Below are 12,750 nucleotides of genomic sequence, written 5' to 3'. Positions count from 1 at the left end.
TGCTTGTCGTAAGACGCGACAAACGGGAACGGGTGGTCAGGCTCGCCGACTTGGTTGATGCATGTCATCGGTCGCAATTACGTGGCTCGATGCTCAGGATGTCAATCACTGGATTGTCGGGTCCAGACTCGATTATTTACATACAGCTGTCTGGAATATTGCTGAGTGCGGCGTTAAGCAACAAACTAACCAACCAACCAACCATCACTGCCTGGACATGAATGTAAAGACATCCAAGGTATTGTACTCATGGGGTCCTTGATGATGCCTACACCTTTCCCACCTCTGCCCTCGTGACATGTCTGCCAACATTCCACACAATGTTACACATTTTGTTCAGTCTACTTTGCTGTCTGTGCCGGTGAGTCCAGTTGTTGACTCGGACATTGTTGCCACATTCCCGTCATTCAGAGTCGGCGTATCGGGTTGACAACAGGAGCCCACGAGTTTGCCCCGATCCTATCGGCTAAAGAGAGTGTTTAACCCGCTAACCCTTATCTAAACACTCCATGGCAGCAACGACTGTTCCACACACGCCACATCACGTCCACGACGACCCTGACTGTGGTGCACCGCTATCTTCGACGACCCAGGGTAAATCCCCGGTGAATGAAGCAAGGAACAGCCCCATTGATGGGGACATTGACTGTGTCCGGTGTCAGTCCCGCCATTGTGCAATGACGACCCACTGGCACATTGCTTTGTCGCATCATTGGTAATGATGGAGAGGTGACTTCAACTCGTGCAAGATGACAGCAGGAAGGTCAATGGAAGTCCCGTGGTAGGGTGAAGAACGATGAGGGTCTTGTGGAAGGGTGAAGGTGACAGGAGTCCTACCTGTGAATGGGTTAAGAAGGCCTCGTTTATGGGTGAAGATTGAGGTCCCGTGAATGGGTGACGATGGAGGTCCTGTGGATGGGTGAAGGTGGCGGTCCCGTGAATGGGTGAACTTGGAGGTCCTGTGGATGGGTGAAGGTTGAGGTCCTGTGGGTAGGTGAAGGTGGAGGTCCCGTGGTTGTGTGAAGGTGGAGGTCACGTGGATGGGTGCAGATAGATGTCCCGTGGATGGGTGAAGGTGGAGGTCCCGTGGATGGATGCAGATAGATGTCCCGTGGATGGGTGAAGGTGGAGGTCTCGTGGATGGGTGCAGATAGATGTCCCGTGGATGAGTGAAGAAGGAGGTCCCGTGGATGGGTGCTGATAGATGTCCCGTGGATGGGTGAAGGTGGAGGTCTCGTGGATGGGTGCAGATAGATGTCCCGTGGATGGGTGCAGATGGAGGTCCGGTGGATGGGTGCAGATAGATGTCCCGTGGATGGGTGAAGATGGAGGTCACGTGGATGGGTGCAGATAGATGTCCCGTGGATGGGTGAAAATGGAGGTCCCGTGGATGGGTGTACATGGAGGTCCTGTGGATTATATTGGAGGAATTAAAATGTTTTGTTTGTTAGTTTGTTGTTTAACGCCGCACTCGGCAATATTCCAGCTGTATGACAGCGGTCTGTAAATAATCGAATCTGGACCAGACAATCCAGTGCTTGACATCATGAGCATCGATCCACGCAATTGGGATAAGATGACATGAATCAAACCAAGTCAGCAAGCCTGACCACCTGATCCCGTTAGTCGCCTCTTACGACAAGCATAAATATAAATCGTCAACGACAGACTAGTACCAAGGTACATCATCGGACAAAAAGATTCCATTAGGCAACGGCAAACAAGCGGTGAAAATTAAATGAAACCAGGCAATGATACATTTGCTGAGTTCAGTAAAACTAACGTATTTACTTTCTGGCAAAGTCGTTGAGTTGATGTTGACTTCGCGGACACCACGATGACAGTAATCTCATGACACTTATCACAATATGTAAAGTACTTCGCCTACTGACAGACAGGTTTCAAAACACGGCAAAGTTGAATGGTATAATGTTTCATATCAAATCCCGTACATGCATACTTAATAAGGCAAGACTTTTAAGAGCCTTGGTTGGAGAGAGTGTAGCTATTGTTGGTGAATATGTGCCGGGTTAGTGTTACGCTTGTCGAGCCGTCATTGTACCTGCTTAATGTTTGCCGTGGTGAAAAGTATTACAGACAACCCCGTGATATTCAAAATACAGTTCCTTTTTCATAAAGCGGGCGACCCTTTAAAAGTCAGCCATGTACCTCTCAAGTCACCTTTGGCGTACACGTTGGGCAAACTCTCTGTAATAAGTGGACTGTTGTTTGCGTCAATGCTTGTGCAATCTGCAGGCGGACCTTCGTGTATTTGTCCATGGACCAGCAGTTTTGTCAGAAGCCCTTGTGAGTCTAGATTTGAGCGTGATTTATTACCATCTCTACGTCTCGTACTTGTAACTGTGAGGTTAGTTTATAGTGCAGGGTGAAACGTTTCAACAGAGGACACTGTAGATATTTCACTTTCGCCTTTCTTACCAATTATCGTAACTATTATATAACATGAATTATTCCTCATAATGTGCTCGCCGCGAATAGCTGCAAGATTGCTGAAGCGACGTGAAGCAATAATCACTCACTCACTCACTCACTCACTCACACTCACACACTCACTCACTCATTTACTCAATGTGTGAATCTTGTCCACCCATTCAAAAGAATCGACGAGAGCAAGATTGTTTTAAAAAGTAATTGAATCAATGAAGATGAATTATCACAGTAACACTGGGAACAGCCTCTGGCTCAATTGTTTGATAGGCATTACTTAGAGTTTGACGGATGACAAAGTAGACACAATTTTATTGATAACAATCCTGTAAAGGCAACGTTTCGGTATAGATCCTTGCTTGACAACGGTATGAGGATCAATACCGAAACAGTATTAAAGAAGTTGTTATCCATAGATTGCGCCTACTTAGTCTCTGGTTGGTCTACAGATTCTACGGCTTGAGTTTGAATCTAGCCCAACTGGACAGCAGGGACTGCTGCGTGTGTGCGTGTGTGCATGTGTGTGAGTGAGTGAGTGTGTGTGTGTGTGTGTGTGTGTGTGTGTGTGTGTGTGTGCGTGCGCGCGCGCGCGTGCGTGTATGTCTGTCTGTGTGCATGTATATGCATGTATGTAATCAAATACAGATAAGGGAATAATTCATTCTATTGGACATTCAGTTATCGGAACACAAAAAAGCATTATCATGTACGCCAGTGAGCACCTGCTTCAACGGAAGGCTTGATATATCTGACAAGTCCACGGCTACCCTTCACCCCAAGGTGTTATACTGTCTAACCACGCCACGCAGACTGCCGCACCTGTTAACGTCCTCGGTCGTCGACTTCTGTCAGCTCGCATGTATACAGTGCTAGGTCAGGTACGATTACAGGGCAGAGGTTCCCAGCGGTTAATCGTGTCTGTACTGCACTCCGGGCACGGTGTAGATATTGAGGGTGGTCACGACACAGGGGTTGTGGGAGAGTCTACCACTGTTGTATGAACTTCAGCCTGTGTGTATAATTCCATTCAAATGTATTGTTCATAGCTATGTTGCCTCCATCTTCCCAAGGCAAGGGAGTTAACAGACTATAAAAGTCCAGTTTCCACCCTTGCCGAACTAGGCTGGTATTATGGAGTTACATTTTGGCTGGACTAACGAGTCTATGCATAGTCCAATCAAAATCGTGCAACGAAATCGAAATCCTGTTCGTAAACTGTCGTGCAGATTTCGGTCGATTGCAGGATTTGCAAAGCATGTGCACCGCCAACTCGTTGTCAACAGATATTTTCCAAATCTTTTCATGTTTTTAATCAAGGTGCTCTCGCATTGCGCAATGTAAGATCCGTTTTATCACAACATAGACCTTGATTATCGATCAGATCGTCTTGACTTGGCGCCACTGTTTTGTTTGAAGCAAATGCAAGCCTAGTTCGGCAAGGGTGGAAACTGGACTTTTAAAGTCAGTTAAATCTCTTGCCTCGGGAAGATGTGTTGCCTCTTACGCCCAATGGAATCTGTTTCGGCGGATAATCGGGATTGCTATTCTCTGGCGTTGACGTTTTTTTAAATTTATATCTTAACAAGGCACACTATCCCGCCCCTTACCTGAGTGACAAAATGTATTTCTTGTGGACACTTTTGTCTTTTGGGTTAAGCGGCGAAATAAAAACTTTGTCCTTACACATGTGTGACAAAGGCGGGTGTTACAGTGCTAGCCACCATTTCGGACTAGACACGTGGAAGACATAATCTAGTGACTAGAGATGTGGATCGGCAATACATAATCTAGTGACTTGACACGTTTATCGGGAATAGATAGTCTAGTGAGTAGACACGTGGATTGGGTATGGAGAATCTGGTGAGTAGACACGTTGATCGGAAATAAATAATCTTGTAACTAGACACGTTGACCGGGTACAGATAATCTAGTGTGTAGACACGTTGACCGGGTACAGATAATCTAGTGTGTAGACACGTTGACCGGGTACAGATAATCTAGTGAGTAGACACGTGGATCGGGTAGAGATAATCTAGTGTGTAGACACGTTGACCGGGTACAGATAATCTAGTGAGTAGACACGTGGATCGGGTACAGATAATCTAGTGTGTAGACACGTGGATCGGGTACAGATAATCTAGTGTGTAGACACGTGGACCGGGTACAGATAATCTAGTGAGTAGACACGTGGATCGGGTACAGATAATCTTGTAACTAGACACGTTGACCGGGTACAGATAATCTAGTGAGTAGACACGTGGATCGGGTACAGATAATCTTGTAACTAGACACGTGGATCGGGTATGGAGAATCTAGTGAGTAGACACGTTGATCGGAAATAAATAATCTTGTAACTAGACACGTTGACCGGGTACAGATAATCTAGTGTGTAGACACGTGGATCGGGTACAGATAATCTAGTGAGTAGACACGTGGATCGGGTACAGATAATCTTGTAACTAGACACGTTGACCGGGTACAGATAATCTAGTGTGTAGACACGTGGACCGGGTACAGATAATCTAGTGACTAGACACGTGGATCGGGTACAGATAATCTAGTGTGTAGACACGTGGATCGGGTACAGATTATCTAGTGAGTAGACACGTGGATCGGGTATGGAGAATCTAGTGACTAGACACATGGATCGGGTACAGACAATCTAGTGAGTAGACACGTTGATCGGGTATGGAGAATCTAGTGAGTAGACACGTGGATCGGGTACACATAATCTAGTGACTAGACACGTGGGTCGGGTATGGAGAATCTAGTGAGTAGACACGTGGATCGGGTACAGATAATCTTGTAACTAGACACGTTGACCGGGTACAGATAATCTAGTGTGTAGACACGTGGACCGGGTACAGATAATCTAGTGTGTAGACACGTTGACCGGGTACAGATAATCTAGTGTGTAGACACGTTGACCGGGTACAGATAATCTAGTGACTAGACACGTGGGTCGGGTATGGAGAATCTAGTGAGTAGACACGTGGATCTGGTACAGATAATCTAGTGACTAGACACGTGGGTCGGGTACAGATTATCTAGTGAGTAGACACATGGATCGGGTACAGATTATCTAGTGAGTAGACACGTGGATCGGGTACAGATAATCTTGTAACTAGACACGTTGACCGGGTACAGATAATCTAGTGTGTAGACACGTGGACCGGGTACAGATAATCTAGTGTGTAGACACGTTGACCGGGTACAGATAATCTAGTGTGTAGACACGTTGACCGGGTACAGATAATCTAGTGACTAGACACGTGGATCGGGTACAGATAATCTAGTGTGTAGACACGTGGATCGGGTACAGATTATCTAGTGAGTAGACACGTGGATCGGGTATGGAGAATCTAGTGACTAGACACATGGATCGGGTACAGACAATCTAGTGAGTAGACACGTTGATCGGGTATGGAGAATCTAGTGAGTAGACACATGGATCGGGTACACATAATCTAGTGACTAGACACGTGGGTCGGGTATGGAGAATCTAGTGAGTAGACACGTGGATCTGGTACAGATAATCTAGTGACTAGACACGTGGGTCGGGTACAGATTATCTAGTGAGTAGACACGTGGATCGGGTACAGATAATCTTGTAACTAGACACGTTGACCGGGTACAGATAATCTAGTGTGTAGACACGTGGACCGGGTACAGATAATCTAGTGTGTAGACACGTTGACCGGGTACAGATAATCTAGTGTGTAGACACGTTGACCGGGTACAGATAATCTAGTGTGTAGACACGTTGACCGGGTACAGATAATCTAGTGACTAGACACGTGGGTCGGGTATGGAGAATCTAGTGAGTAGACACGTGGATCTGGTACAGATAATCTAGTGACTAGACACGTGGGTCGGGTACAGATTATCTAGTGAGTAGACACATGGATCGGGTACAGACAATCTAGTGACTAGACACGTTGATCGGGTATGGAGAATCTAGTGAGTAGACACGTGGATAGGGTACACATAATCTAGTGACTAGACACGTGGGTCGGGTATGGAGAATCTAGTGAGTAGACACGTGGATCGGGTACAGATAATCTTGTAACTAGACACGTTGACCGGGTACAGATAATCTAGTGTGTAGACACGTGGACCGGGTACAGATTATCTAGTGAGTAGACACGTGGATCGGGTATGGAGAATCTAGTGACTAGACACATGGATCGGGTACAGACAATCTAGTGACTAGACACGTTGATCGGGTATGGAGAATCTAGTGAGTAGACACGTGGATCGGGTACACATAATCTAGTGACTAGACACGTGGGTCGGGTATGGAGAATCTAGTGAGTAGACACGTGGATCTGGTACAGATAATCTAGTGACTAGACACGTGGGTCGGGTACAGATTATCTAGTGAGTAGACACGTGGATCGGGTACAGATAATCTTGTAACTAGACACGTTGACCGGGTACAGATAATCTAGTGTGTAGACACGTGGACCGGGTACAGATAATCTAGTGTGTAGACACGTTGACCGGGTACAGGTAATCTAGTGTGTAGACACGTTGACCGGGTACAGATAATCTAGTGTGTAGACACGTTGACCGGGTACAGATAATCTAGTGACTAGACACGTGGGTCGGGTATGGAGAATCTAGTGAGTAGACACGTGGATCTGGTACAGATAATCTAGTGACTAGACACGTGGGTCGGGTACAGATTATCTAGTGAGTAGACACATGGATCGGGTACAGACAATCTAGTGACTAGACACGTTGATCGGGTATGGAGAATCTAGTGAGTAGACACGTGGATCGGGTACACATAATCTAGTGACTAGACACGTGGGTCGGGTATGGAGAATCTAGTGAGTAGACACGTGGATCGGGTACAGATAATCTTGGACGAGGTGTGGAAGGAGTGGACGAGACTAAAAACAAGCATGCAACAAGTAGATGCACTCAGATGCTCTAAGTTCATGTGCTGCTACTTGACGTATCCGGACCCACGGGTCAAGTACCGCCGACACGTACTTGTAACTGCATCAAGACCATCACACATAACTTGTCTCTGAAGTCTTTTACAGACTGTTCCCCGGAAGTAGCAACGGCCTTGGTGACTGAACTCCTTACACCGGTTATACCGTGACCCTGTCACAGAGTCGGAGACTGGCTCTACTGCCAGGCGTCATTCAGTAACACTGCCGCCGCCGACATAGGAGGCGTATCGAAAATGTCGCCTTGCAATGCCTCGGGTACACCCTTTAGATTATAGTTGACAGCACTGCGATCGGAAGCAAGTAGAAGACACAGTCTCTACGCGAGAAGAAGATACACACCCACTCTGTCAATCCCCGAATATCCAGCGTAATACTCTCACCGACAAACGAAACGCGATTTCGATATATGTTGGTTAATATATGAAGAATTACTCAAATTCAAGAGATATCAGATTGGTTTGATACACATACCATACTGTTATGTTATGTGAAGCGACGCTCATGAACGCATCTCATGTGACGTCATAGATCAACGACTCGAGATGCACCATTTGTCTCGTGCAGGATTAGTTTGGAAATCACGTTCAGCATATCGTGGTAAGAATAAAGACAGTCTGTGGTAACTTGACTGATTGTCACTTTTGTCATTAATTGGTACACATTGGAAACATCTCGCTTTACGTACATACTTCTCTATATGTTTCTATGGTTCGCGTTTCTTTTGGAGGTGAGTATATATCTCCATTCTGATGTGAAAGAAACCGTGGACCCATTCGCCACCATAACGTCGGTTGGAAGTGACGTCAACAACTCCTCCTATAGTTAGCGCAGAAATTCTCTCGAAAGCTTGAAACCGCTAACCATGAATCCAAATGCCTCTTCTGAACGGGAGGTCGGAGAACATTAGTGAGTGAGTGAGTTTGATTTTACGCCGCTTTTAGCAATATTCCAGCCATATTCACACATTGTACCCATGTCGGGAATTGAACCCGGGTCTTCGGCGTGACGAGTGAACGCTTTAACCGCTAGGCTACTCGGTCGCCCCTGGAGTAGATTAGACTAACATAAAGTCTATAAAATCTTTTATCATACAATACATTTCTCTCCTCTAGGGGGCAAGGGTGGCCCCGCCGCGATTCGCTGTGCAGAGTTGCGTCCCTTGGACACGCCAGAAACTTATGATTGTGGGTTCGAATCCTGGTTCGCCCCGATTAAGTTTCTAGGTTTGTCAGCACCCTACCCGTGCTCGTGGGTGTCACCGAAGTGGTAACCGTCTGAGACCTGCATCACTTCGGGCTTTCCTCCCAAATTAAGCTGTCACGCCGTGATATAACTGGAATATTGTTAAAACCGGCGTTAAACACAACTCACTCACTCTCTCCTCTAAAATTAAAACAATTCATTTTCCTGATTCTGATTTCATGGAAATTCTATGTGTAATAGAGATGGCTAGACTTGCTTTTATTTATATCCAGATTGGTTTTGGCTTCATAAAATACAGTAAACTACGCTTATAACGAACCAAAAGGGATCACTAATTCTTATTCGTTATAACCGTAGTTCGTTATAAGCATATGTACAGCATATATACAGCAAATGGCCGAGACCAAAAAAATAAATTCGTTAATCCGTCAGTTCGTTTTAAAGCGTGTTCGTTATAAGCGTAGTTTACTGTAAGTATATTCTACAGTCATTGTGCATTCAAAGTCACGGCCTCGTCCGTGCGAAACCTCGATGAATTTAATCGAAAAGGGAAGATTGTTATCAATGAAATCTGAGAAGCAAAAAATTCTTTTCCCGAGTACTGGGAGGGAAGTTCTTTTGCTGCAAGACGCTTGTATTTGAGACGGCATGAGAAGGTAGAGTCGGCTACTAAAGATATTTGCTACTTGTTTCAATCATGGAACAGTGTAATTTGATTGGCTATTTATATCGACATGTCATTCGAACTTAACTCAAAACAAAGGTACGGTCTATTTATATGTCAGGGTATTTATACGAACAGAAACAAGATTTAAAACCCCGGATAACCGAAGATGATCTATCCGATACTATAATTATATATTACAGGTAGGAATGCGCGCCACATAGCTTATAAGACCAAAAGGTTTTTTGAGTACACTAGATCTATTCATAGTCTACTCCGATTGGGAGATCACATCTCAGTTTTATTCAGTGTTTGTTCTATTATATACATACCTGTTTGTTTAGCAAGACCTCGCTGCACAGTCGCTATTGCCGAACGTGAGTCACAGCAAACCCCTTCATATCTCCGCAGTAATAGTACGACACGGAAGCACGGAATGCATTGATATTTTGTCTGCATAGGATCACCCTGCTTCGACAGCTGTACAAACGTATACCAAAATCGTGTTTCCAAAAAAGACTGGCAATAGAATCTATCATTTTATTTACACTTAAATTCAAAACAATTTACACGCAAAGTGGATATTCGTGTTGCAGCGCGAGACAGACACTGATATATCACGTGTGTGTGTGTAGGGGGGGAGGAGGGGGACATGTTGCCGATGCGAGAGACAGCACGAGACAGACAGTGTCATGCATCAGTACTTGTAGGTGTAGAGGACATGGTACAGATGCGAGAGACAGCACGAGACAGACAGTGTCATGCATCAGTACTTGTAGGTGTAGAGGACATGTTACATATGAGAGTGACAGCGCGAGACAGACAGTGTCATGCATCAGTACTTGTAGGTCTAGAGGACATGGTACAGATGTGAGTGACAGCGCGAGACAGACAGTGTCATGCATCAGTACTTGTAGGTCTAGAGTACATGTTACTGATATGAGTGACAGCGTGAGACAGAGAGTGTCATGCATCAGTACTTGTAGGCCTAGAGTACCTGTTACAGATATGAGTGACAGCGCGAGACAGAGAGTGTCATGCATCAGTACTTGTAGGCCTAGAGTACCTGTTACAGATGTGAGTGACAGCGTGAGACAGAGAGCGTCATGCATCGGTACTTGTAGGCCTAGAGTACCTGTTACAGATATGAGTGACAGCGCGAGACAGAGAGTGTCATGCATCAGTACTTGTAGGCCTAGAGTACCTGTTACAGATGTGAGTGACAGCGTGAGACAGAGAGTGTCATGCATCAGTACTTGTAGGCCTAGAGTACCTGTTACAGATATGAGTGACAGCGCGAGACAGAGAGTGTCATGCATCAGTACTTGTAGGCCTAGAGTACCTGTTAAAGATGTGAGTGACAGCGTGAGACAGAGAGTGTCATGCATCGGTACTTGAAGGTGTAGAGGACCTGTTACAGATGTGAGTGACAGTGCGAGACAGACAGTGTGATGCATCAGTACCTGTAGGTGTAGAGGACATGTTGCGATTAAGAGTGACAGCGCACGCACTCACGCACGCACGCACGCACGCACACATATGACTATACCTGTGAATGTCAGTTATATGTACGTAATGCAACTTCTGTCCTATGGAGGATGGCGAGGGGTAGGAGAGGTGTAGGAAATGTACAAGAGCAATCATCAAACCTAGGGAGTGGGTGAGGTTTGGTGTAACGCCGCTTGGAATAGTATTTGAATAGTTAAATCACGGCATGCTAGCTTAGTGTGGCGGGAAAGCCCGGAGCAATGCAGGTCTCAGACGTTTACCACTTTGGTGAAACCTACGAGCACGGGTATGATACTTACAAACCTTGATATATAAGCAATGCAAGGGATTCGGAACCACCAATCATGGGATTGTGGCAGGCCCAAAGGATGAAACTAAGACTAACATCTAGTCTCTGAAATGAACACATCGTACAGAAAAAAAACAGTTGTTGAATTATCTTAATAAAAGTATAATAAAATGGAGTCCCGAGACTCACTTTATTTGCAGTAATCTAGACTTGCCAAACATTATAGAGTTGCATGGGCTGTATTTGATATATTTGTGTCTGAGGGTCTGTAAGACAGACCAGATGAAACTCTGCACAGCCAATTGCGGCGCCTTAGACGTTTAGGCTCTAACAAAGAGCGGATGATGACTCTTGCTACTATAATGATGGCCACATACCCCGAAATCTTCCCGAGGCAAGGGAGTTAATTGACAACAAAAGTCCAGTTTCCCATCCTTGCCGAACTACGCTGGAATTTCGTGGCTCGATCGTAGCGCCACCTGTAGCTATTTTGAGTTATGTCCCTTTTATGTGCCTCTTATTGACCAATCAGATTCCACCTCTCATATCACTTGCATTTGCTTGAAACAAAAAGGCCGCCCCCAGTCAAGACGATCCGATCGATAATCAACATCTATATTGTAATAAAACGGGTCTTACCTCGCGAAGTTGATAAAATAATTTGAGCACCTTGATAAAAAAACATGACAAGATTTGGTAAATATCTATTGACAGAACACATACTTTGCAAATCCTGGAGTCGACTGAAATTTGCACTTTGAAATCCATTTTGTTTACGAACCGGATGTCTAGTTCGTTGCGCGATTTTATTGGACTACGCATAGATTCGTTATTCCAGCCAAAATGTAACTCCGGAATTCCAGCCTAGTTCGGCAAAGGTGGAAACTGGACTTTTATAGTCAGTTAACTCCCTTGCTTCGGGAAGATGATCCCCGAGTGATGATCGGGTTCACGAGGTCAGAGAGAGTACTCACTGATACATGCATTTTTAAAAAAATATTCTGTTCGATACAAATGATGGAAACTTCAATGATCTCCTTGTGTTTATTTCAGCCATTGGCGGAGTGACGAGGTGACAGCAGACGACACCAATGAGACAAGCGGTGTGAGGACCTAACCTCGAAATGACGTCAACCGGAAGTGTTCGGTCCATCACTATGCTCGTGTTGGTTGTGCTGTGCTGGGTGTCACACGTCACGGTAAGGCCTGGAACAGCAGACTAGGACCACTCCAGACGGATATAAGCTGAATATGCATAGGTCCGTTATAATGACCCACAGCCTACGATACGTCGGGGACGTTGCCACATTGGCGATCGTGTTTCACGTCAGTTAAAATGTACAAAGACCACGTAGCTCTGATTATTACGCAGACATTTTGATAGAAACAAACAACTCCGTTTACAATTGAAAGGAGCCCCAGTGAGATGGGAGGAAATCTAGACTTGCTTCATTTAGGGAAATAGCATAACAGTAGGGGCTAGACAGAAGGGAACATAATATGGTTCAGGGACTGTGAGACGATTTAGTACGTGAGCTCTAGCAAACTAGTGATTGTCTTGTACCTCCAAGGAAGAGAATAGAGAGTTTTTTCCAAACACCCAGCAGGCGGTTTGTTTGTTTCATGTCAAGGTTCTCCGGGAACCTACCTCACATCATTGAAACTGCAAA

The 12,750-nt window shown here is 45.3% G+C and overlaps 1 protein-coding gene across 16 annotated transcripts in view; it reads left to right on the top strand.

Moving 5' to 3' along the window:
* Window positions 1-12,750, top strand: part of LOC124132318 (papilin-like) — a 169,031-nt gene that overhangs the window by 51,924 nt on the left and 104,357 nt on the right. For all 16 annotated transcript variants that reach the window (XM_048403199.1, XM_048403208.1, XM_048403201.1 and 13 more), the window contains exon 2: window positions 12,134-12,279. In XM_048403199.1, coding sequence (XP_048259156.1) covers window positions 12,205-12,279 — 75 coding nt within the window. In that variant the 5' untranslated portion in view covers window positions 12,134-12,204. The remainder of the gene's footprint in view (window positions 1-12,133; window positions 12,280-12,750) is intronic.

The sequence above is a fragment of the Haliotis rufescens genome, unplaced genomic scaffold, assembly GCF_023055435.1.
Source record: "Haliotis rufescens isolate VD_foot unplaced genomic scaffold, xgHalRufe1.0.p SCAF_3, whole genome shotgun sequence".
Lineage (NCBI taxonomy): Eukaryota > Metazoa > Mollusca > Gastropoda > Lepetellida > Haliotidae > Haliotis > Haliotis rufescens.
The sequence above is the reverse complement of the archived record's forward strand: the minus strand, read 5'-3'. Positions and strand labels throughout refer to the sequence as shown.